Consider the following 27,370-nt stretch of genomic DNA (forward strand, 5'->3'; position numbering starts at 1 on the left):
GAACACAATGAAGGGTCATCCAGGAGCAAAGATGAGAGAGAATGAAGAGGTTACCTGTTACTCCCTTTTTTCTAAGTTGGTTGATTATCTTTAGTTTGGCTTTTAGAATTTCTGCTATCCATGAATACCAGCCTAATACATCATCCTTAGGCCTGCAGGTTATTTTCACCATCGTGCAGCATGCAAAGGTTCAAAAACAAACTCTTAATCCCCCAAACTTCTGGTTTATGCCTATTCCAGATGACTAGGTTATTTTATTTATTTATTTATTTTTTTGGCTGCGTGGGTCTTCGTTGCTGCACGTGGGCTTTCTCTAGTTGCAGCGAGTGGGGGCTACTCCTCGTTGCGGTGCACGGGCTTCTCATTGTGGTGGCTTCTCTTGTTGCGGAGCACAGGCTCTAAGAACGCGGGCTTCAGGAGTTGCAGCACTCAGGCTCAGTAGTTGTGGCGCACGGGCTTAGCTGCTCGGCAGCATGTGGAATCTTCCCAGACCAGGGCTTGAACGCGTGTCCCCTGCATTGGCAGGCAGATTCTTAACCACTGCGCCACCAGGGAAGTCCCGACTAGGTTATTTAATTCGGACCTAAGATTGAATCACTACTGTATCTATGAAATTTAAAATATGCACACACCAAGCCATATATTTTTAAATTGCCCTTTCTGACAAATATCATATGATATCGCTTATACATGGAATCTAAAAAAATGGTACAAAAGAACTTATTTACAAAACAGAAATAGAGTCCAAATGTAGAAAACAAACTTATGGTTACCAGAGGCGAAGTGGGGGAGGGATAAACTGGGAGATTGGGATTGACATATACACTATAATATATACATAAAATAGATAACTAATAAGGACCTATTGCATAGCACAGGGAACTCTTCTCAAAACTCTGTAATGACTTATATGGGAAAAGAACCTAAAAAAGAGTGGATATATGTATATGTATGACTGATTCACTTTGCTGTACAGCAGAAACACAACATTTTCAATCAACTACACTCCAATAAAAATTTTAAAAATTAAAATTAAAAAATTTTAATTTCCCTTTCTGAATACTAATTATTAAACAAGAGACAAAAAAAATGAGTCAAAAGAGAAAACAGTCTTTTAGAAACAGGAAAAAAATGAAATGTAAGTTTCTACTTTTAAAAATGTTAACTTTTTAAACAGAAGCTTAAATACAAAAAAATATGAATTTCTGAAATAGAAACAAAAGAGAAAATGTTAAATTCTTCAGAAGCTAGTTTCCATATAGCTTATAGCTCTCCTCACACCTCAAAGGAAGTTTCCTGCAAAATATTTTCATTTGAAAAAAATTTCCCTTAAACTGTTTTGCTAATTGCAGAAACAAAATAGCAGAGCTTCTCCACTTACATATGTGTCATATATGTCACATATTTAACCAATACTTGTTTGGGAGATAAATTATAAATAGTTAGCAGTCAGTCTGTGGGCAGTTGAAGAAGACTGGAGATAAATGGAGATGACTACTCTAAAGGGCCTGTGGTCCTTTGTAAATGTCTCCCTTAGGAGTTCAGTTCCCAGGCTGAGCCACTTTCATTCTCTCGGTGCTGTATGGATATTAAGAAGTTAGGGGAATCTCGCCACAACACATGACCCAATTTAACAGTAACAATTTTACTTTTGTATTTTCTTCAAAGAGGAATGAGACGTTATGCAAGTTATTATTTTCTCTCTTCTATGTGCCCTGCCATTTTATTTTTAAGGACACATTCTATCCTAAAATCCTGCACCTGACAAACTTCACCTCTAAAGTATTCATTCTTCAACAGAGAGAGAAAAAAAAAAGGGACTTCCCTGGCGGCACAGTGGTTAAGAATCCGCCTGCCAACGCAGGAGACATGGGTTCGAGCCCTGGTCCGGGAAGATCCCACATGCCGCGGAGCAACTAAGCCCATGCACCACAACTACTGAAGCCCATGCGCTAGAGCCCGTGCCCCGTAACAAGAGAAACCACTGCAATGAAAAGCCCCCGCACCGCAACGAAGAGTAGCCCCTGCTCGCCGCAACTACAGAAAGCCTGCACTCAGCAACGAAGACCCAATGGAGCCAAAAATAAATAAATAAATAAATAAATAAATTTTTTAAAAAAATCTGAGCCTCTATTATGCATATAGGTCGTTAAACCATGAAATTAATGCCTTTTTTTAAATTTATTTATTTATTTTTGGCTGTGTTGGGTCTTCGTTTCTGTGCGAGGGCTTTCTCTAGTTGTGGCAAGCGGGGGCCACTCTTCATCGCGGTGCGCCGGCCTCTCACTATCGCGGCCTCTCACTATCACGGCCTCTCTTGTTGCGGAGCACAGGCTCCAGACGCGCAGGCTCAGTAATTGTGGCTCACGGGCCTAGCCGCTACGCTACGGCATGTGGGATCTTCCCAGACCAGGGCTCGAACCCGTGTCCCCTGCATTGGCAGGCAGACTCTCAACCACTGCACCACCAGGGAAGCCCAATGCCTTTGATCCTACCTTTACAGAGTTCACTGCAAACATGGGAAAAGAGCCACATAAATACATTCAATACAAGGTCAGAAAATCGTAAAAGCACTGCCATCTGACAGGATCAGATAAAGAACTACAGCCATCAGAAGAATATTTCTCCTGGGCCAATCAGAAGGCTCTGTAACAAGAGGACAGCAATTCAGCTGGACCTTGAAAAGACAGGTAGGACTCACATATTTCAGAGACTTGGGAGAAAGGCTAACCAGGTGTATCAGCCAGCTTAAAGAAAAGGGGAACAGTGAGTAACCCAGTTTGGCTGAAATAACAAGTTTTTAAAGAAAAGTAGGGTTACAAGGCCAGATTATTTTGAAAAGCAGACCAAAGATTGGATTTTATACTGTAGGCAATTTTAAAAGCCCTAGGAATCCAAATGTAATACAATCCAAACTAGTGACAATGTAAAGATCAAAAGAAACAAAGACTGAATGTACACTACATCGCATTCATTCCCCATTAAGTCCTCTTCACAACTCTAACTGAAATCCATGACTTTAAAAAAAAAAAAAAAAAAGTAGAAATCTCTAAAACTTAAACTACAGTAAAAAACCAATTTCTTTCCAAGATCAATTTCTCCTCCTTGGCTTCAAATACACAGTTCTCTCCCTTATATAAGATAAATAAAAACAAAAGATCCTTATGACTCTGCTGTCTATATCAACCATCCTCTTTCCTTATGTCTTTCACATCCCATCTCTCAAACAAATGGCCAGTACCCAAAGGACACCTTTACTTCTTCACTATCCATCCCTAATTTGGGTTTCACCCTCACTACTCTGATCTTTATTAGAGCACTTTCAGTAACGACTTCCTTTGCAAAGTCAATAGCCTGTTTTTCCTTCATTCTCTTTGAATCCTGAAGCTTTTTACACTACTGCCCCTAAAAATTCTCTGTGCCTTTTCTTTCATCACCATTGCACCTTCCTAATTATCCTACCTCTGATGGAGCTTCCCTTGACTCCTCCTCTTCCTCCCATTTCTCAACTGTGAGTTTCCCAGGCCTCAACTCTAGTCCTCCATTCTGTCCTCTCTACACTCTCCCTCTTGGTTAACTGACCTCATCTCAAATCTTAAACTAACTCTAGCTAACCTACCTGTGGTCCCAGGATGTATTCCTGTAATAAAACTAGATTGAACCCTATGAAGTTACGTTTGAAAATGTTTTTTAAGGTATTAGACCTTAATATTTTCAAGGTATCAGTGCTTGTACTAATCAGTAGCGTAAGTAAGAGCATTCACTCTCTAAAACTAGCTTTTACTTCTAACAGTATTTTTGCAAGCACTTCTGAGAAATGAATGTAAATTTCTGGGCATTTATAAAATCAGAGTGTACAGTCAAAGGTTTAAAAGTTAAGACTGTCAGGCAAGGTGTGAAGATTTAGTCAAGTTTGGAAGGTCAAGCTAGACAATTCTGGGCAAAAATTAAGACAAGGAAATAACAAAAGGTCAAGCACTGTACTTAGGTCAAAATGTGTGTATAACCAGGTTGAAGAAACAATTAACAAAACTTTGCTACACATGTTTTATTTAGGTCAAGAGTGAAGCCCAAGCCTGAAGCCCTCAGATAAAGGGAAGTGAGTGTGCCTGGCAGACTTGGTGTGCAGTAAGAAAAACAGATAACCCACCACTAACAGCCCCTCCTCAGGCATTTTAAGGTAGAAAATTTTCCTGTGCATTTAAAAACAAAACAAAAACAAAAACAAAAAAGAGACAAAGACTAGGATTATCCACGATTATGAGGGACACTGCCTTCAAAAGATCAAAATACAATTATTATGAAAAAATTTAGCCTTTATTCAAGTCACAATTTTTCTTGTTTTGTGGTAAGCAGCACTGGACTATGAAACTTGTGACTAAACGGAGATGACCTTATAACACATTTCAAAGGCAACAACAGAAATCAATGACAACTTGCAAACTAATATTTCTATTTCTTTTTATATGGCATTATTCAAACATCTCCATAGAATTCTTACTAGAATAGATATCTCAAAGTTTAAATGCTGTTTAAATTGTGAAACAAGAAAAATCTTTTTTGTGGGGGAGGGGCAAGATAGGGATAGGGGATTAAGAAGTACAAGCTACTATGCATAAAATAAATAAGCTACAAGGATATACTGCACAGCACAGGGAATAGAGCCAATATTTTGCAACAACTTTAAATGGAGTATAATCTATAAAAAATACTGAATCACTATGTTGTACAGCGGAAACTAACAATGTTGTAAATCAACTATACTTCAATTTAAAAAAATATTAAAAAAAGAAGAAAAAAGAAAAATCTTATCTGCAGTGAGGAACTCTGTCTGGAGCTGATCCGGGTCTAAAAATGTAAAGAACAAATAACTTGCTTCTATATTGCATGTAGCAATTTTCAAAGCATTTTCACATATATTACCTCACTGAATCCTTGCAGCAACCCTGTGGAGTATGACAGGCATAACCATTGTACAAAATTCAACACTGGGACTAAGACAAGACTAGGTCACAGTTAATCAGAGATGAAAATCACCTTCAAACTAAAGACTTCTCAATTTAAAGAAACCAGAACATGGGACTTCGCTCATGGTACAGTGGTTAAGAATCCACCTGCCAATGCAGGGGACACGGGTTCGATCCCTGGTCTATGAAGATCCCACATGCCGCAGAGCAACTAAGCCCGTGTGCCACAACTACTGAGCCTGTGCTCTAGAACCCGCGAGCCACAACTACTGAGCTCACGTGCTGCAACTACTGAAGCCCACGCACCTAGAGCCCGTGCTCCGCAACAAGAGAAGCCACTGCAAGGAGAAGCCCATGCACTGCAACGAAGAGTAGCCCCTGCTCGCCACAACTAGAGAAAGCCCACGCACAGCAACGAAGACCCAACACAGCCAAAAATAAATTAATTAAAAAAAAAAGGAAAAGAAAAAAAATAAATCAGAACAGAATTAGATCCTATCTTAGGATTTCAAATAAAATTTAATGAGTGGTACTGACAGAACTGAATACTTTGAGTGATCACTTATATTCAGTACAATTTATAAACATGTAAAAAGCAATTAAAACACACCTCTACTTTAGTGCATTTTTTAAAATCCTTTAGTGGTTCTTCATTATCAAACCTGGAACTCCAAAACAGAGATTATCAAGTTTTCTTACCAAGTTAGAGTGAACCGGACCAATCAAGAAATGGGATTTTCTCTTAGGTCTCTATTTGGCTAATATTCATCGGTCTAATGCCTTAAAAGTATTTTCAAACCTAACTTTTTCATAGGAGCTCAATCTAGTCTTATCACAGCAAATGAGTGGGTCTGATTTATTTTAAGCTGTGGCCCTAATGAGACCTACTAACAAAATCTGAGAGGTAATTCATTGTGAGCATCATGGGAACTAACTGTAGATTTTCCCTGTAAAACTGAATTTGGTCACATGGAGCCCCTCTAGACATCTAAGAGGTTAAAATTCCAGAAAAGGAGCACTCTGCCTCTAACTCTTTAAGTGAGGATTAGAAAATATGCTATAGAAACTCAAAGTTGCAAACGTTTCTTGATTTATACATACAACAAATAAAACCACTACTTTCCTTTAACTCCTAAGAAGGAACCATTAAACTCCAGAAAATATATTATAGAATTTTGAAAATAAAATTATACTTATGGCTCTACTGTCAAGGACAGCAATCACATAAAGTTTCAGGTACTAAATACAGCCAACTAAAACAGCACTTCATTAGACGTTTTCTTCTTAGGGTATCCTTGATTTTTCACGAGATGGTCTGATTAAACAGGTAAGAATGATGAAAACTAAATAAGTTATTAATGTTGAAGTAAAATACAATTATACAGAACTACATAACACCTCAGTTCAGTGGCATTTATCATCTCTAAAATAAATGATCACAGAAATCTATTTTGAGAAATGCATGAACATTAGGCGTTTTAATTTGTAGTACTACTTCATAAATTACAGGCTTATATGGTTACCAAGTCCCCAGCTCCCCAACACTGAGGACACATAAGAAACACTGAAGAAGGTTATTTCAATACAAATTCATGGTCTTATCTTTGGCTAATTTTAGGTTGAATCATGTATCGCCAAAACATTATTATCTTTTTTTTTTTAATTTACTTATTTTGGTTGCTCCAGGTCTTAGTTGTGGCAGAAGGACTCCTTAGTTGCAGCATGCAAACTCTTAGTTGTGGCATGCATGTGGGATCTAGTTCCCCGACCAGGGATCGAACCCGTGTCCCCTGCATTGGAAAGCGGATTCTTAACCACGCCACCAGGAAGTCCCCAAAACATTACTATCATAGCACTTTACAGGCAAAACATGTTTTAAAAATAATAAGCAAATCTAAAGTCTATAATGCTAGACATACATTTTCAAGTAAACAGTTTCTCTCCGAAAAACTTTCACCAGATTCGATGATCACAAGACAATCAGATATGATCATAACAGATACAGTGATACACAACAGAAATCCAAAACCAGATATAACTTCCATTTGTTCTAGAGATCTGCTTTGCTTTTCATTATCCAGTTTAGCATTATTTGCAAATACCTGACATTGACAATGTCCATTGTCACACAACATATCACCTCAATATAATGCAGTCCTTAGAACAGATCTTCAGACAGGCAGCCCAGGGGGAGGCATGTTCATTCACTGTTCAGTAAATATTTGCCAAACCACCTATTATATGCCAAGCACTGGACAGAGCACCGAAAGAGAAAAACTTTTACCTCTGTGTAACCTATAGTTTGTTTACTATCTGTCATCCCTCAAAAACACACACAAAATGAGACCATGAAGAGCCCCACTAATGAATTTGGATTTTATTCTAAATGTGGCCAAAAGCCATTAAAGAGTTTTAAACACAGGACTGACATGACCTGAGTTAGGCTGTCAGAAGACTACTCAGGAGAATGGATGGCCACTGTGCAGAGAATGGAGGGAACCAGTGAGGAGGCTAACAAGGAACTGAAGCAAAAGAGGGCTGGCTTAGAGTAGTGACTGTGGACAAGGAAGCAGACAGATTCAGTGTTGGAATCTTGGTGTCCAACGGTCTTGACTTAGAACCGTTTTTCTATTTATATCCTTGGGCAAGTCACTTACACTCTCTGAGCCTCAGTTTCCTTACTGAGCAATGATTGTAAAGCCCCAGCACACAGAAAACACACAATAAATTATGATGATACTACTTTGGTAACGAAATTCATGTGAATGAGGTTCACATGGACTGACTTCCTTTTCCCCCTACACACCAACATTAACCCTAATATAAGTAATTTTTACCAAGATTCAAGTGTAGGTATATACAAGTACTGCATTGACTCCAACAAGAGAGAAGGTACTGTTTCTCACAGAACTTATGCTAAAACAACTGCTCATAAATATACATTGAGCAAGGTGTTTCTCTCAAATTAATAAAAGTCTAGTTTGCACCTTCAATGTGTTTTCACATGCATGCTTTTATTTCCTCAGTTTTTACGAATAAAAAGGATACAAACAGAATCTTGTGGTTAATCGTGACCCGTGATAAAGATTGTGGTGTTACTACCAATTATTTTAATTTCTTCTGTCAATCGCTTTTATTTAAAACTATTAAGGGATGGTACCCTTCACTCTTACAACACTGAGACACCAGGAAACTAAGTTACCAAAAGCTCTCTTTTATAAGTATATGTATTACAAACACTCATCTATCTGTAGCTTCCTCTTACACTTAATATTCTTTCAACAAAGGACGAACCACTCTGAAAACCTATCATATTCAATCGTTCAGTATTTACTAAACAGGATCTATGGGCAAGACAATGTGCTAGGCACTAGAGGAGGACAAAGGTTAGTGTAACTGCATCCTTACCCTCAAAAAGCTTACCATCCAGTGAGAAGACTAGGTATTCACACTTGAAAAGGAAGAAGTGAGGCAGACAAAACAAGTGTCACAAACAAAGAGCTGGGACTTCCCTGGTGGTGCAGCTGTTAAGAATCCGCCTGCCAATGCAGGGGACACGGGTTCAATCCCTGGTCCGGGAAGATCCCACGTGCTGCGGAGCAACTAAGCCTGTGCACCACAACTACTGAGCCTGCGCCCTACAACTACTGAGCCCACGTGCCACAACTACTGAAGCCCGCGCACCTAGAGCCCATGCTCTGCAACAAGAGAAACCACCGCAATGAGAAGCCCAAGCACCACAACAAAGAGTAGGCCCGGCTTGCCACAACTAGAGAAAGCCCACGCACAGCAGCGAAGGCCCAACGCAGCCAAAAATAAATAAACTTAAAAAAAAAAAACAAAGAGCGTACTTTCAGTTGGGGCAGTCAGAAAATGCTTCACAGCTGGGTAACAGAACTTTGATAGAATTTGCTAGGAAAAAAGCAGGCACAAGAAACCAGAGAACAGCATGAACTTCTGTGTAGCGGCTTTTTTTTTTTTAATCTATTTATTATGAAAATGTTTAACATGTAAAAGTATACAGAATAAATGGACTCACCACTGAGATTCAACAATAATCAACTCATAGCCAATCCTGTTTTATAATTTACATGTCTTACTCCACAAAAACCCTAAAGGAACCTATTTTCATATGTTCCTACCTTCTTCACTGACTCCACCTCAGACAAATCCATACCACCACAGTAGTCTCCACAAGGTTGATTTTCCTAAAGGCCACATACAAATAAAGTGCAAACCTATTTTCAAGAAAATCAACTCTTGATTGTTGATCAAACCAAGGGAACAGTGACAAAGATACTGCAAAATGACAGACAATCCAAAACGGTTTACATGTACTTTGGGCATACCTTTTCCATACTTATATTTCAATGAGAATGAATAAAATCATGGAGAATTCATGCCAAACAACAACAACAACAAAAAGCACCACAGTTGAAGTATCTTGGACAAATCATTTGAGCTCCTGAGCCTAAGTTTCCTCCTCTATAAAATAGGGAAAGATCACCTACCTCAGGGACTTGTGAGAATCAAGTGAGTGTATATATTAAATGCCACATGGATAGTTCTTTATATTATTGCCTGGTTGACCTGGGAAGAACTAGTCAGGAAGAAAGCTGCCTGGCTTCCCAATCCTTTCCCTCCATACACCACCCTCTCCCAAGACGCTGTAAAAACTTTCTCCATCTCAAAACATGCTAAAGGTGAGGAGCTAAGCATTCTGATGTCAAGGAGCTTCTTTCCTTACCTGTAAAGCAAACTAAGGAACCTGAGATTGAAGGAAGTATTTCAGGAGGATAAATCTTATAAACTGTCAAACTTCACCAAACAACCCTCCTCTAAGTAGCAGAGCCATCCAACATCACACAGTGTGTGGCCAACCTACCTAGTAAAAACACTCTCATTATCCCCAATTCTTGGCCACTGTGCTTATTACTCTTTGAACCATCCACCGCCTCTCTACAGCACAGTACAAACAGAAGGATCGTCATCAGGACTCTCAGCTGGGCCAGAGTGTTAAGACGCTCAAGATGAGTTAGTTAGCACAAGGCACGCAGGGGCACCTTCACTTCCTTTCTTATTCTGTCCATAAGAAAGCTCTAGTTCTTTAGAAACATTCTAATCCTGTGTTCCGAATCACCTGCTACAGAGAGGCAGCTCACTGCTGCTCACAACAAAGTAGTTTAAACGTCTTTTAAAAATATATATGTTGTCACAACTGTTCACTAAGATTTTAATTCTTGCTTTAGCATTGCTTTCTCTCAATCTCTCAGTTATCTTCTTTTTGAGATTGTATATACATCACTGAAGTTCCCTTTTGAATTATCGTCTTCAATCACCAATCCTCTTCCCCTATGTGAAGACACAATGAGTTCCTGACTTCACATAACCCCAACCACCACAAATCATCCACTCAGTTAAAGCCATCTATCCAAAGCCATTCCTCATTTTCAGATATTATCCATTTCTTTGCTGTTTCCCTAAGATAATTATAATATAGTAAAATATGACACCTTACAGTTTACCCTGTGCTTTGTAAAGTTATTCATTTAATCCTTACAGCTTATGAAAAAGGTAATCCCCCTATTTTATAGGTAAGGAGAAAAGAATGGAAAACTTACTATCTTGTCTAGTTGTAAAGCGAGTTAAGTGGTGAACCCGACATCCAAACCAACTCTAAACGCCATGCTCTTCCCACTCTACTATGCTCTTTTCTAAGAAGGGAAAGCCTCTAGTTCTATCCCAAACCACATTGGCTTCACAGAGTAAACCATCTTCGAACAATCGCTCTAGACTGCAACCAGATTTTCCATCCCTGCACCTACCATCATCCCATTTCTTGCTTCCTCCCCACTCCACTCCTCAAGGATACTATCGCCATTCCTTCAACTCCCTCCTGCAAATATTCCACCTCTGCCTGCTAAAGGGAAGTGTCTCATCCCCCTTTCCCCAAACCGCAGCACTCCCTTCTCAAGACAGGTATGTTCTCACTCCATAAACTACATAGTACGCTTCTCAGTCCTTAACAAGCTATTTTATAACTTTAAAAAGTCCCCTTAAAATGGACATAACTTGTAGATCCTCCATCCCCATATGTGACCCAGGGCACCGGGCCACTTCATATAACCCTTACAAAGATCCTGCCCAGGCCCCACTGTCACCAATGACTTCCTGTCCAGAATCTAGTTATCCAAACAGTCTCCCCTTCCAACCTCTTCACCAGGGTGTCCCTCCAGGGTTCCCAAGACTCTCTCCTTCCGCAGCTTTCCTCCGCTCACACCTGGGCCTCTGCCCACCTTACCAACTCTCCATTCATTCCCCATCCCAAGGCTAAGCAGCAGCCCCAGTAGAGGTGGCTCCTCCTCTCTCACAACTTCCAAGTTCGGCCTCTTATCACCTGTTCTCAGAAGATGCCTCTCAGCTCCGTGGCCCACCTTTGCCCCAGCCCGCCCCTCTCCACCTTTTCCATTGCTCCTGCCCATCAGCCACCCCCTCAGGCCAGTTCCGGGGTGCCCGCGGGAATCCACTTCCCTTCCGTGGGCTTCCCACCCCGGAGTCAAGCTCCCCTTCTCCATCACCTGCTCCGCCCATGACCAGATGACATCCGCCGCGGAGGCCTCCTCCTCCTGCAACCCCCTCCTCGGACGCTGGGTCCCCGGCCGCTCAACGCCTTCCCCAAGAGCCTGCTGTCCCCTCCGGTGGGGGTGAGGGGGGCGTGCACCCCTATCCCGCGGCCCCCCCAGCAGGCACCTGTTCCTCCTCCTCTTCCCCCCGGGCTGGCTTCGCCGGCGCCCCGACCCCCACCCTCGCCGCGCCCCGGTCTCCCGGAGCCCCGCACTCACCACGAGTAGGTCTGCTCCGCCATGGCGCTGACTCTCAAGGGCTCCGCTGCAGGATGTGGCCGGGCCCGGCGGCGGGGGAACGAACGGACGGTGGGCTCGCTCGGGCCGGGAACGGAAGGCGCGGCCGCGGCCCGGCGCTCGCTCGCTCGCTTACACCGCGGGCGAGCGGGCGGGCCGGGAAGGCGGCTGGCGGGGAGACGCCGGGCTCCGAGGCGGCCCCGCTCCCTGGGCCCCGGGGCGGGGCGGGCTCCGCTCTCGGCCTCCCTCACCGGCGGCGGCGGCGGCGGCTCCGCTGCGGCTCTGAACCCAACATGGCGGCGGCGGCGGCGCTGAGAACAAGGGGGCCCGGGGCGGGCGAACGGCAAGAGGGTCCCGCGCTCACTGTGCGCTGGGCCGCGGGAGCCCCGCGCTCGTGCGGCGGCGGCGGCGGCCGGAGGACATGGCCAGCGGGCGGAGGCGGAGGCGGCGGCTGCGGCGGCGGCGGCTGAGGGGGGCGCTAAGCGGTGAGCCGAGGCCGCTCCGCTCACACCCGCGAAGGGGAGGTGAGGAGGGGGCGGGGGCGAGCCTTGGCCCTGCGCGGGTCACGTGTCCAAAACACGCTCACGTGATGCGCGCGCCCCGCCCCTCGCGCCGGGCCCATGCGCGGAGACGTCGGTTCCTTAGTTCGAGGCGACAGTTGCTCTCTCGGCTTCTGGCTGTTCGGCCGCCTCCCGCCGCTTGGTGCCGCACCCTCCCCACGCGGAGCGGTCGCCTCGGACCCCCTCCCCTTACCCTTTCCGAGGGGCTGCTGCAGCCAGCCAATCAGGGGCCCCGATGCGCGTCTGTTGGCTGCCACTCAGCTGTCACCCATCAATCAAGAGTCTGCTGGCCGCGGGTTCCCAGCTGTCAGTCAACCTGTCAGTCAGCAGGCGGAGCGCTGCATGCCTTCGTTCGCATGTTCGTTGGTTCATTCATTCGTTTAGCAAATATTCCACGCAGCCAGCTTTTATTGCGCCCAGACTCTGTGCCAAGTCCTCTGGGGCCAAGTCGAATACGCCACACTTGCCTTCATGTAATCAATCAGCAGATATTTACTGGGTGCCAACTATGTATCAATTCATTCTGCTGGGTCTCTGCCCTCTGAGAGCTTACATTCTAGAGGAAACGACATAGATAGCCCAAGCCGACAAATAAGTGAAGATCATTTCAGATGCTGCTAAGTTTTATGAAGATTATAACACAAGGTAATGGGACAAAGAGTGTGTAGGGGTGGGGACTAGTTTCGATAGGATGGTGAAGGAAGGCCTGGTGGAGGAGGTGACATCTGAGGATGAGGAGGAGCTGACCATGCAAGAGCAAAGCTCAGGGAACAGCCTATCTGGAGGACTGGAGGCAGGCACAGAAGTAAACTTAATAGAGCTAGACCCCGAGACCGACAGAGTGAATCTGGGGCTTAGGAGGAGAGAGGAGGGAGAGATGAATTGAGCCCAGGGGCACTGCGGAATACTTTTCCAGGAGCTGATGAGGCAGTCTGAAAGAGGAGCGGCTTACTAGGAGAAAAGACATTATAGAAAAAGAGAATGACATGAGGAAAGGCCCAAAGATGTGAAGGCTTGGAGTGAGCTTGGATCCAGGAGAGGGATGGATGATTCCTTCTGGAGAGTGTTGAGAGACTGAAAAAGTGCTCTGAGGCCAGAATTTGAAGGGCCTAGCTAAGCCTCCCTGCCAATTACTATGTTCACGAATGAAAATGAGCAGTGCAGCTCCAGGTTTCAGAAGCATGCCTGGGCAACAGACACACTAGACTTCCCAGACCCCCATTCTCCACAGGGAGCAGAGCTGGCACACCTGAAGCCAGCATACTCAAGATCCTCTGCAGCTGGACCAATTTCAGGCCAGGATCTAGCGCTGCTCCAGTTTCCCAAGACCTGCCCAGCCTTACGGGGAACACCATGCCCTGAATCTATCTCCAATTGGATCAGTTGGCCATTGCCCATACATCTGCCACTTGCCCATTCCCCAGGGGGAACCCTTTCATGAGAAAACCAAGTACACTTTTCCTTCAGAAGCCATCTCTCCTTCTTCCTCCTTTCCCCACTGCCAGGGACTAGGACCAGTCAGGTTCAATGTGTTTCCTGAAGCTCCACCAGAGAGCCCTGGGAAAGGGCAAGATGATAAGATCAAGGTTTCCCCAGAGGGTTAGAGGCAGGGCCCCAAGAATATACCAGACCACCAAGGGCCACTCCCCTGACCATTCACAGAAAGGTACCAGCCTGCAAATATCTGCCCAGCTCTAAATGGCGCTGGATGTGGAGATATCATGGGGAGACAGGAAAGCAAAGAGCCTAAATTTTTTATTTCATTTAGCTCTTACAGCTCTTCCAGGTGCTCTTACAGAATGTCAGCTGTACGCTTGAATGTGATATACAGTCATTCTGAGTCTCAAATGGGTGAGGCTTCAGGCCCCATGAGAAAGGCCAGAAGCTATTGGCACAAATGGCTTTGGGAGGTGCAGAGGCTCCTTCCCTGAAGAGCTAAGAACAAAACAGACCAGACATGTCACTAATGAAACAAAAAGACACACTGAGCCCCTGGGCAATTCACCTGGGCTTTCGTTCCCAGTGAGTCAGAGAAAGCAAAGCTAAGGGCAAACTTGGTATTGGAGGGATGGAACAGGAGGTGCTGAGGAAAGAAAGTCAAGGCCTTCCCAGAAGCAAAGGGACCATTTTTTGCACTGAGAAAAATCTGGTGGAAGAAAGGAGGGAGAAGGGGTCTGGGTGAAGGTATGGGGTCCGAAATGAGAAGTAAGTTTTTCTTCTCTCCGTGTAAACCAGAGGCCCTCCAAGCATCTCTTGGGAAGACATGTGAACGCAGACCGTATAAGAAGCCAAACAGCATTTGGCAGGGCTGGGAGGTATCCAGGCCATGGAAAGCCTGTGTGCATGGTCCAGGCAGTTGGAGTGTGAGCCCAGAAACTGGTGGCTTAAGTGTCTCAGGCTAAGGTTGCCCAGATGTAGAAGGCACCTCCAGGCCCTGGTCAGGACCTCTGCAGGCTTGAAGTCCCCTGGAGAAGGCCAGGCTGAAATAAATCTGAAGTCTGTCCATTGGCTGGAGGCCACCCAGCCTGGGGTACTTGGGGAGTGACTTTCAGCCCCTCTGCCAGCAGCACTCAGCTCCAGGCTGGAGTGGTCCCAGGTGGTATCTATGGCACCTCTGGGCCTCAGCTGGAGAGTCAGGTGTGCTTGGCAGGAGACACAGGCACTGGCTCCCCCCAGGAGGGGTGCCTGGCTGCCCCCACTGACCCCCAACTGCCACACAGGTGGGAGGGCCACAGCTTGCGAAATATTTGTTGAAAGAGGCAATGGAAGTTCCTCTAATTATCACCACGGTAATTATAGGATTGCTCTTTCTACCAAGTGTGTTCAAAAGAGACTTGGTGAGTCTCCCCAGGACATGTCATCTGCCTCAGGTGCAGACTCCAGGGAGCAGGCATTGCCAGGTTTGACTGGGCTGCTTAGGTGCTGCTTCTGAGAGGGTCAAAGGCTCTGGTCTGACCGGTCCCCGCCTGCCTCTGCAGCCAATTTCTCACCTCTGTGCAACAGTCCCAACACACACACACACACACAGACACACACACAGACACACACACACACACACACACACACTGAACCGCTTGCAGCTTCCAATGGGCTATGCTCTTCTTTGCTTCTAAATCTCTGCTTCTCAACTGCTGCTCATTAAGTTTGAAGCTTGGCTTCTATGTCCCCTCCTTCAGGAAGTCTCACTTGACCAAACCTAGGCTGGGTTAGGTACTCCTCCCCCGCGCTCCCACAGACCCCTGAATTTCCCGGTGTCCTAGCACTTAGCACAGAGAATGGTCACTGCCTGTTTACTTGTCATCTTCTCCCTCTGGATTGCAAATTCCTTGTGGGAAGGGACTGTGGCTTGTTGCCAGTTCCATCTTCTGTGTCGAGCGCAGAACTCAGCTCAGAGAAGCTCAAAGTTTGTGGAATGAATGCTTGAGTGAGTGAGAAGGCAAACCAGGTTTCAGAACAACTGGTTCTGCCTGATAGTCCCATGATTCTGTCCATGATCTCAAATTCAGCACCCTCTCCCGTCCCCCACGGCCTCCTCCCGGCTGAGAAAGAGAATCCTTAGGGGCAGAGAAATCTCTGTTAGAGACATTATAGGAAGACAGATGATTGGAGGTAAGGTACATGGTAAGCTTATTAGGTATCAGGTCACTTGCAGTTTTTGATCATGAGGGTTTTTTTTCTTTCCAAAAAAAATACTTTACTTTTTAAGAGCAGTTTTAAAAAAAAAATATTTATTTATTTTGGCTGCGCCTGGTCTTCTTTGCGGCATGTGGGCTTCTCAGTTGCGGCATGTGGGCTTCTTAGTGGCAGCATTTGGGCTTCTTAGTTGCAGCATGTGGGATCTAGTTCCCCAACCAGGGATCGAACTCAGGCCCCCTGCGTTGGGAGTGCAGAGTCTTACCCACTGGGCCACCAGGGAAGTCCCTTAAGAGCAGTTTTAGGTTTACAGAAAAATTGATGGGAAAGTACAGAGAGTTCCCACATACTCCCTCTTCCCCAACAAGGTTTCCCTTATTATTTACATCTTGCATTAGTATGGTACATTCGGTACAATTGATGAGCCAATAATGATATATTCTTATTAACTAAAGTCCATAGTTTACATTAGGGTTCACTCTTTGTGTTGTACATTCTACGGGTTTTGACAAATGTATGATATGTATCCACCTTTACAGTGTCATACAGAATAGTTTCACTGCCCTAAAATTCCCCTTTGTTCCCCCTATTCATCCCTCCCTCCCTCCCTCCCTCCCACTAAACCTCTGGCAACCACCAGTCTTTTCACTGTCTCCATAGGCTTGCCTTTTCTAGAATGTCATATAGTTGGAATCATACAATATGTCGACTTTTCAGATTGGCTTTTTTTTCACTTAGCAATATGCTTTTAAGTCTTCTCTGTGGGACTTCCCTGGTGGTCCAGTGGTAAGGAATCTACCTTGCAATGCAGGGGACACGGGTTCTATCCCTGGTCAGGGAACTAAGATCCCACATTCCGTGGGGCAACTAAGCCCACATGCCACAACTACTGAGCTCACGCACCTCAGCTAGAGCCTGTGTGCTGCAAACTACAGAGCCCATGCACCCTGGAGCCTGTGTGCCACAACTAGAGAAGAGAAAACCCACAGGCCACAACTAGAGAGAAGCCTGCGCACTGCAACGAAGAGCTCACGTGCCTCAATGAAAGATCCTGCATGCCTCAGCGAAGATCCCGTGTGCCACAACTAAGACCCAATACAGCCAAAGGAAAAAAAAAATCTTCTCTGTCTTTTCGTGGCTTGATACCTTGTTGTTGTTGTTTTTTAATCACTGAATTATATTCCATTGTATGAATGTACCAGAGTTTGCTTACCATTCACCTATTGAAGGACAGCTTGGATGCTTCCAGGTTTTGGCAAGTGTGAATAAAACAGCTATAAATATTCATGTGCAAGTTTTTCCATGGACATAACTTTCAATTTACTTTGGAATACCATGGGATTTTTTTTTTTTTTTGTCTGTGTTGGGTCTTCGTTGCTGTGCACGGGCTTTCTCTAGTTGCAGCGAGTGGAGGCTACTCTTTGTTGTGATGCGCGGGCTTCTCATTGCGGTGGCTTCTCTTGTTGCGGAGCACAGGCTCTAGGAGCATGGGCTTCAGTAGTTGTGGCATGCAGCCTCAGTAGTTGTGGTGCATGGGCTTAGTTTCTCCATGATGTGGGATCTTCCCGGAATAGGGATCAAACCCATGTCCCCTGCATTGGCAGGCGGATTCTTAACCACTGAGCCACCAGGGAAGTCCCACCATGGGATTTTTAGAAGAGTGTTGTTTAATTTCCAAATATTTGGGGCTTTCCCAGCTATCTTATTGTTATTAATTTCTAATTCTGCTGTGGTCAGAGAACATATTGTGTAAGATTTCAACCTTCTGAAATTTGTTAAACTTGTTTATGGGCCAGCATGTGACTTATTTTGGTGAATATTCTATGTATACCTGACAAGGATTTGTATTCCATTATTTTGGGATGTAGTGTTTTATAAATGTCAATTAAGTCAAGGTCGTTGCTAATGTTGTTTAGGTCTTCTATGTCCTTACTTTTTTTTTTTTATACAGCATGTTCTTATTAGTTATCCATTTTATACATATTAGTGTATATATGTCAATCCCAATCTCCCAATTCATCCCACCACCACCACCCCCACCATGGGTTTTTTATCTAATAGTTGTATCAATTATTGAGAGAAAGGTATTAAAATCTCTAATCATGATTGTGAGTTTGTTACTTCTTCCTTTAATTCTATCTGGATTTCATGTGTGAAGCTCTATGATTAGGTTAATACACACCTAAAACTGTTATATCTTCCTGACAAATTGCCTCTTCTATTGTAAAATATCTCTCTTACAGTCTTTATTTTGAAGTCTACTTTATTTGATATTAATAGAATCACTCCAGTTTTCTTATGATTTGTGGTTTTATTTTTCTATTCCTTTACTTTCAACCTAAATGTGGCTTTGTATTTAAGGTATGTGTCTTGGTTGGACCTAGATATTATCATACTAAACGATTATCATACTAAGGAAAGTAAGTCACAAAGAGGAAGACAAATACCATATGATATTGATATCACTTACATGTGGAATATAAAATACGACATAAATGAACATATCTACGAAACAGAAACAAGCTCACAGACATGGAGAACAGACTTCTGGTTGCCAAGGGGGAGGGGAAGTAGGGGTGGGAAGGATTATGAGTGGGAAGGATTATGAGTTTGGGATTAGCAGATGCAAACTATTATGTATATGATGGTTAAACAACAAGGTCCTACTGTATAGCACAGGGAACTATATTCAATATCCTGTGATAAACCATAATGGAAAAGAATATAAAAAAGAATATATATATGGGGACTTCCCTCGTGGTCCAGTGGGTAAGACTCCGTGCTCCCAATGCAGGGGGCTTGGGTTCGATCCCTGGTCAGGGAACTAGATCCCACAAGCAACAACTAAGAGTACGCATGCCGCAACTAAGAGTATGCATGCTGCAACGAAGATCCCACGTGCCACAATGAAGACCCAGCACGGCAAAAATAAATAAATACTTTTTTAAAAAAGAATATATATATGTGTAACTGAATCACTTTGCTGTATAGCAGAAATTAACACTATATTGTAAATCAACTATACTTCAATAAAATTTAAAAATAAATAAATAAATAAAGTGTGTGTCTTGTCGACATCATATTCGGGGATCTTGCTTCTCTGCCTTGTCTGACAATTTCAGTTGTTTTAATTAGAATGCTTAGCCCACTTACCTTTGATGTAATTATTGATATGTTTAGGTTTAATTCTACCATTTTGCTATTTGCTTTTTACTTCTTCCATCTTTTTTTGTTATTGTTCCTCTGTTCCACCTTTCGTGCCTTCTTTTGGGTGAATTGAATACTTTTTATAGTGTTTTTTTGGTTTGTTTTTAAAAATTTTTGTTTATTTATTTATTTTTGGCTGCGTTGAGTCTTCGTTGCTGTGCATGGGCTTCTAGTTGTGGCGAGTGGGGGCTACTCTTCGTTGTGGTGCATGGGCTTCTCATTGCGGTGACTTCTCCTGTTGCGGAGCACAGACTCTAGGTGCACGGGCTTCGGTAGTTGTGGCACGTGGGCTCAGTAGTTGTGGCTTGCAGGCTCTAGAGCACAGGCTCAGTAGTTGTGGCGCATGGTCTTAGCTGCTCCACGGCATGTGGGATCTTCCCGGACCAGGGATCGAACCCGTCTCCCCTGCATTGGCAGGCGGATTCTTAACCACTGCACCACCAGGGAAGCCCCGAATTGAATACTTTTTAGTATTGCATTTTAATTCCTCTCCTGGCTTTTTTAGCTCTACCTTCTTTGAATGTATTTGTGATGGTTCATCTAGTGATTACAACATGAGTCTTTAACTTATCACAATCTACTTAAAATTAGTATTTTACTACTTCACATAAGATGTAGGAACTTCACAACAATATAGCTCCACTTAGCCCCACTCTCACCCTGTATGCTACTGTTATTATATAAATTACATCTCTCTATGTTATAAACCCCACAATACAAAGTCATAATTTTAGCTTTTAAACAGTCCTATGGGGACTTCCATGGTGGTCCGGTGGCTAAGACTCCATGCTCCCAATGCAGGGGGGCCCAGGTTTGATCCCTGGTCAGGGAACTAGATCCCATATGCCACACCTAAAGATCCCGCACGCAGCAACGAAGATCCCACGTGCCACAACTAAGACCCGGCACAGCCAAATAAATAAATAAATATTAAAAATAAACAGTCCTATGTCTCTTAAAGGAATCAAGAGAAGAAAAGAAGATAAACAACAAGGACCTACTGCATAGCACAGGGAACTATATTCAATACCTTGTAATAACCTATAAAGGAAAAGAATCATATATATATATATATATATATATTCATACATATATGAATCACTTTGCTGTATACCTGAAACTAACACATTATAAATCAACTATACTTCAATTTAAAAAATTAAAATTAAAAAAAGAGAAGAAAAAAAATAAAATGTTTTATATTTACTCACATATTTACCATTTCAAGTCCTTTTCATTCCTTCCTATAGATCTGAGTGTCCATCTGGTGTCATTTCCCTTCAGCCAGATGAACTTCCTTTGGCATTTCTCATAATACAAGGTTGCTGGTGACAAATTTAGTTTTTGTTTATCTGAAAATGTGTCTAGTTTGCCTTCATGTTTAAAGCATACCTTCACTGGATGTAGAAATCTGGTTTGAGAGGGTCTTTTTTGCCCTTTCAGTACATTAAAGATGTTGATCTATTAGGCTCTATCCTCCGTTGTTTGCAATGAGAAGTCAGCCGTCATTTGTATCATAGTTCGCCTGTTTATAATGCGCCATTTTTCTCTAGCTGTTTCCAAGATTCTTCTCTTTATCTTTGGATTTCAGTAGTTTGACTACACTATGCCTGGGCCTGGTTTTCTTTGCATTTATCCTGTTTGGACTTCACGGAGCTTTCTGAATCTGTAAATTTATCTTGGATTAAATTTGAGAAATCAGCAGGAAATATATCTCCGATTTTTTTTTTTTTTTTTTGGCTGCGCCGCATGGCTTGCTGCATCTCAGTTCCCCGACCAGGGATTGAACCCAGGCCATGGAAGTGAAAGCCTGGGATCCTAACCACCAGGCCACCAGAGAACTCCCTATCTTCGAATAATTTTATGTCCCATTCTCCCGCTTTTCCTTTTCTGAAATTTGAATTGCATGGGGTATGTAGATCTTTGAATGCTATCCCACCGGTCCATGAAGCTCTGCTTAATTTTTTCCAGTTATTTCTTTTTCTTCATTCTACTATTGAACCTATCAAGTTAATTCTTCATTTCAGTTATTGTACTTTTTAGTTCTAGAATTTCCATTTGACTTTTTTTTATAGTTTCAGTTCTCTGCTGAGGTTCCCCATCTTTTCCTTCATTATGACTATATTTGCGGGGAGGGGCCTTGAAAATATTTATAAGAGTTGCTTTTAAATTCTTGATGCTAATTCCAACATCTGGGTAATCACTTTTTCTCTTTGAAATTGAGTCCATTTTCTGTTTGTTCCTATGTCTAGCACTTGATTTTTGTGTGCTGGTCATTGTCAATGATACATTGTAGAGATCCTGGATTCTATTATGTTTCTCTCAAGAGTGTTAATCTTATTCTAGCAGTCAATTAACTTGGCTGGATTCAAACTCCAAACTTTGTATCCCTTGTAAAGGGCAGCAGCTGAAATTTCCACTCAGTTCTTTCAGCTTCCAGCCACTGATTTCACTGGGATCCCCGGAGCTTCCTGTGCCTATGTGTAGTTCCCTGTACAGGCAAGGATTTAGACAGAGTTTATATACAGATTTTGGGGTTCCTCTACAGCTAATTTTTCCCCTGGGATTTCCTGCTTAATTTTCCAGCAATTAGCTTGGAATTCTGTACCTTTGACACCTCAAACCAGTGAGATCAAAGCTTTCTACACAACCCCACCTCCCACACAGATTAGAGAGTGCCAGAGGTAAGAGGCCACAAAAACTCAAATTTCATCCAAGCAGCTCTTATCTTTCAAGTGTTGACTTCCTTCACATTTCTGCCTGCTAGTGGATGTTGTCCCAGTGCCTTCAAATAATTGGGGTTTTCTGGTACATATTTTGTTCAGATTTTATCATTATTTGAGGGAAGGTTAATTCTGCTATTACCACCCCTTATATTCTTTAACCCTTTATTCATCAGGGTACCCCCTTAAGGTCAGTATAATTAGCCCCCATTATTAAGTGGAGGAAACTGAGGCTTTGAAAAAAGTGAAGCCATTTGCCCAAGGTCACATACCTAGTTCATGGCAGAGTCACAATTTGAAACCAACCAAATGACATAACCGTATCCTTGCTGCACTTCACAACCATTCCCAAACATCTTCAAGGTGGTTTGGATTCCAGCCTAGAGCCCACTGGAAAATATCCAAGGATGGGAAGAGGTGAGATCCCTCAAAACCCCTATTCAGGCTAGGGCAGTAGTTTTCAACCCACATCATCAGAATCATTTGCAAAACTATGCAAAATAGAGATGCTAGGCCCCATTTAGTGGATTAGTATCTCTAACAGTAGGGACTAGGAATCTACATTTTATACTGTTTCCTGATGATTCTAATGCCCAGTCAGGGTTAAAATCCCTCTGGTAAAGGCAAAGTACCTCCCACCAGGGAGGTCTACTGTCTACTGTAGCTCAGGACTCTCACTTTTCCATCATGCTTCACCTAGGTAGTGATACCAGTGCTGGGGTTAAGGCTGAAGGTTCTAAAGTCACTCCACTTAGATCCACATCCTGGCTCTATCACTTGTTAGCTAGGTGGCCTTGGGCAGGTGACCAGACCTCTCTGAACCTTTTGTCTTCTTTCCTCTTAAATGGAGATAATAATAGCAGCAACCTCACAGGGCTGTTGTAAAGATTCCATGAGATAATGCACATGATGCATTTTGCACAGCACCTGACACCTGTAAGCACTCCACAGAGAGTAGCTATTATTATTGACACACCCTCAGCTTTTCTGCCACCTTGAACTCTGTTCTGTCTCCTACCTAAATCTGACTTGCAGAGTTAAACCAGACCTACGTTTTCTAAGGTATTTCAAAATCCCCCTCTCCCAAAAGTTAACCCAACCTCTATCTTTGCCACTGATCCATCCCCACCAACTCCCTCTGCCCTGGAGCAAGAAGCATTTAAAATTGGGCCCAGAGCCTGGGAGAGCTTCTTAGAAGTGACTCAGATGCCCTTGGCCTCAGCTTGTGCTTCTTCTTGCCTATGTTTGGGACCTTCTAGGTCACATCCTCAGTGAAGCCCTGAGTGGCAACTCTGAATACCAGAATGGGGTGTGAAAATCACAAAACCAGACTTAAATTGTTGAAACTAACCACCTCTGTTGCTGAGAGTCAGGCCTGAGTCAGACTCAGGGGAACCTGGGCCCGACTAAGAGAACCCACAGAAGGGACTTCCCTGGCGGTCCAGTGGTTAAGACTCGTGCTCCCAATGAAGGGGGCACGGGTTCGATCCCTGGTCAGGGAACTAAGATCCCGCATGCCACACGGCGTGGCCAAAAATTTAAAAAAAGGACCCACGGAAGGCAAGCTCCTAACACCTCATTTCTAGAAGCCAGATAGGCAGCTCGGGGGATATGAAAAGACTCACCACCACCCTCGGAGCTGGCCCCCCATCTGCCAGACTTCTCCTCAGGACTCCTCCCCAGGGAAACCTTTACTGGGTGGCACATGGCCCGCCCCAAGGTGACTAGACCCTCCTGGGACTCTACTGCCAGCCAGAAACATCCCTCAGCCTCCATCCCGTGTCAGGTCTGTAGGTTTTGGTGAACACTGAGGACCGGAGGCATGCTCAGAGCTGGGAATGCTCCCGAGAAGGAAGGCAGGAGGATCCCCCTATTTATTGGGGGTCCTCTATGTGTCAGATCCTGCACGTCCTTTATCTTACCTCAGCCACTGTAATGTTGGCTGTTTTCCTCACCACTGAGTCCCCAACACCTAGCAGAAGAGACACTCGCTATTTAATTATGATAATAGTGAAATAGCTACCATTTATTGAATGCTTATTACATGCCAGGCACTGTTCAAAGTGCTTTGGGTCTCTTAACTCACACGATGTTTGCTGGATGAAAAATGAGGCTGGATTCTTTCTTCCTATTTTACAGAAGAGGAAACTGAAAATGCAGAGAGGGAAATAAGATGTGGTCGAAGGGCAGACAGGTAATAAATGGACAGGGGCCAGGCTTTGAATCCAGGGAAAGGTGATGACCTAGGAAGTGAAAGATCTGGGGTGGGGGGGTGGGGAGGCTATGGTCTGGCTTTGAGGAATGAGATGGGGGTGCAAAGGCAGAAACAGAGTGGACTTTGGAGGAGGCGCTTCTGAGGGAGAAGGAGCAAGCAGGGGGTGGGTGGGCATTGTGTGGGGCAGCTGGCTGGCCGCCTCCTAGAGCAAGTGTTCTGGATGCTGCAAGACAGCCCAGGCCACACCCCTAAGAAATGCTGACATCATGTCCTGAAGGACCACACCCCCTGACCGCAGGAAGGGGTGGAAATGAACTTTAAATTTCATCACAGCCACTATGGGGTCAGCAGGGGGGTAGGGTACGGCTGCTGCCCCAGCGATCATAAACCCCTATTGCCGTAAGCATCTCTGGTCACATCCTCTCCTAGAAGCCCAAAGCCGGGGCAGAGTTTCTGTGTGTGTGTGTGTGTGTGTGTGTGTGTGTGTGTGTGTGTGTGTGTGTGTGTGTGTTTGGTGGGCGGTAGGGGTGCAGCAGGCAGCTCCCCAAGTGCTACGTGAGATGAGTCACAGGTGACGCCCCAGCCCTGGAGCCTGGGCCTACCTGGGCAGGTAGGAGCACATTGCCAACCCCACCAGTGGTTCTGAGGACACCCACCCACTTGGTCTTATTCCTAAAATGAGACAGCCGGGGTTGGCTTGCTGAGAGGGCTGCAGGGTTGACCTGCCCTCCTGGGCAGGCCATTCCATGGACCTGAGTTCTCAGGAGGGACAGGGGCCCCCGCAATGCAGGACCTGGGAGGAAACAGCGGTGGCCCCTCTGCCTCTACCTAGCTCATCCCACGGTGACACAAGGATCAAGTCTGCCCTGGACACTCAGCCCCACCTACCTCAGCCACTCCGACGCATCACAACACATAGCACTTCCTGTTTCCTTGACTCATCTGATCACTTGCTTGTTATCTCCCCCGCTGCCTTGACGCTCTCGCCCATTGCTCCCGCTGTACACCTGGGACGGAGCCTAGCACAGAGCAGGTGGTGAATAGGTGGAGATGAGCCGCAAATATAATAGGGACCACAGGTACAGCCACGCCTCTACCTACAGTCTTAGTACTCCAAGGCCCCCCCAAACCCCCCGTACCCCACCCCCACCCTGAGCTGGGCCAGCAGGAAGTCCTGTCCTGGACGTGGGTCCCCTTCCGCAAGCATCCCAGGATGCTCCGGGTTCTGACAGGCGCTGTGGCTCTTTCCGAGGTCCCGGAAGGGAGGAGTTGCCTCAGGTGTGACTCAAGCTGCTGTTTGCTCTCTGGGGTTCTCAGGCCCTGCCCCCCTTGCTGGCCTCCCCCGACCTGTCGACTGAGGAGGCTATTTGCTGACCCCTGCGATGCTTTCTGTGGAGCTTCTACAGGGAGGGGGATCCCTTGGCAGAGCTGTTTGGGCTCCACGTGAGCCCCTTCTAGCCTTCACACCACAGGCTTCTCCATCCGGCGCAAGCGAGGACCACGTGGGCATGAAGGAGGGCAAACACAGCCTCAGATTGTTCCTTGAACATCTGTTCTCTCCAATCTCAGGCCCAGCTCTCTGTCAGGCCCTCTCTGCCAGTTGTCTTCCTCCTGTGATTTTCCCTCGGGCCCCATTCCTCCCTCTATCCAGCTTCTTTCTGCCCCACCAAGACTGTTGGGCTGGTCTGAACCTGTCTGAATCCCAGGTTCACACACCTGGACAGGATATCAGTTCTTTCCCAAGAAGCCCTCGGGTCCCATGCAAATCAGGGAGTGTGGCTGGCTGTACCTCATATCTAATGTCCCAAAGCTATTCAGGGCCTGATCTATTTCTAGCCCACAAGACTCCACTGGAGGGCACCGTGGCCTGATTGCCCAAGCCTGTCTCGGCCATAACATCCGTACCCAGGGACTCTGCCCAGCAATCAAGAAGCTGGGGGAAGAGAAAGCACATTTTCAAAGCACCCGCTCTGAGCCTGGGCCCTACTGAGCCCTTCCAAATTTAAGACCTCAGAATCCCCTAACTCTTCCATAAACTTTTTTTTTTTTATAAAGTTATTTATTTATTTATGTTTGGCTGCGTTGGGTCTTCGTTGCTGCATGCGGGCTTTCTCTAGTTGCAGCGAGTGGGGGCTACTCTTCTCTGCGGTGCGCGGGCTTCTCACTGCAGTGGCTTCTCTTGTTGTGGAGCACGGGCTCTAGGCGTGCGGGCTTCAGTAGTTGTGGCACGTGGGCTCAGTAGTTGTGGCACACGGGCTTAGTTGCTCTGCAGCATGTGGGATCTTCCCAGGCCAGGGCTCAAACCCGTGTCCCCTGCATTGGCAGGCGGATTCTTAACCACTGCACCACCAGGGGAGTCCCTCTTCCATAAACTTTTATGAACACATCCTCTGTGTCAGGCTTTATCACTTATCTTTTTTACAACATTCTTGTGAACTATTATTTCCATTTGAGAGTTGAAGGGACTGAGGGTCAGAGAGGTTAAGGGACTTTCCAAGGGTTATATAGCTAGTAAATGACTCCGAAGTCTGTGCTGATCTCACACTGCCGCATCTTATCCCCAGCTGTGGCCTTAAAAGACATGCTCAAGGAAAACAAGGTAGGAACTATAGCATTCTGCCCACCTAAACAAGGGATGCAAACTCCAGTGCCTCCTGGACTCCAATAGATCATTTAAATGAGTGAAGCCGTCCAGGTGTAACACAAAAGGGATGAGTGGAGACTGTGGATAACTGGAGAAGTCACACTCCATCCAAAGGGAGTAGGTGCTACTCAGCTCTAATCAAATGCTGCCATGTGGGACTTTGGGGCAGTGTGGACAGATCTTCTGATTTTCTGAGAAAATCTGGAAATCTGAAACTTTTGTGTGAAATTTGCAAACAAAGGGTATCCACATGCTGGCTGTATCGGGCTGACAATTTGGTCCCCTGGAAGATGCTCCACGATCTTTGGAAGGATTCCATGTCTCTGAACCACCCGGTTTTGAGTTTTGCACTACTTTGGGGCCCTCAAGATACCCCTCTATCTGGGGAGGGGAAGCTGGGGGTGGTGAGACGTAAATCATACACATCCAAAAGGCAAGACACTTAAGAAAATACACATGCTGGAATTCCCTGGGGGTCCAGTGGTTAGGACTCAGTGCTTTCACTGCTGGGGCCCAGGTTCAATCCCTGGTCAGGGAACTAAGATCCCGCAAGCTGCACAG

General features: G+C 44.9%; 1 protein-coding gene across 3 annotated transcripts in view; it reads right to left on the minus strand.

The window, feature by feature from the left end:
* SPPL3 (signal peptide peptidase like 3) overlaps positions 1-12,345 on the minus strand; it is a 124,605-nt gene extending 112,260 nt beyond the window's left edge. For 2 of the 3 annotated variants that reach the window (XM_036875050.1, XM_036875051.1), the window contains exon 1: positions 11,810-11,934. In XM_036875050.1, coding sequence (XP_036730945.1) covers positions 11,810-11,832 — 23 coding nt within the window. In that variant the 5' untranslated portion in view covers positions 11,833-11,934. Of the gene's footprint in view, positions 1-11,809 lie in introns of all 3 variants that reach the window. The other variant, XM_036875049.1, reaches the window with a different exon arrangement.
* Positions 12,346-27,370: the final 15,025 nt, after the last annotated feature.

This window comes from Balaenoptera musculus, chromosome 14 (assembly GCF_009873245.2).
Source record: "Balaenoptera musculus isolate JJ_BM4_2016_0621 chromosome 14, mBalMus1.pri.v3, whole genome shotgun sequence".
Lineage (NCBI taxonomy): Eukaryota > Metazoa > Chordata > Mammalia > Artiodactyla > Balaenopteridae > Balaenoptera > Balaenoptera musculus.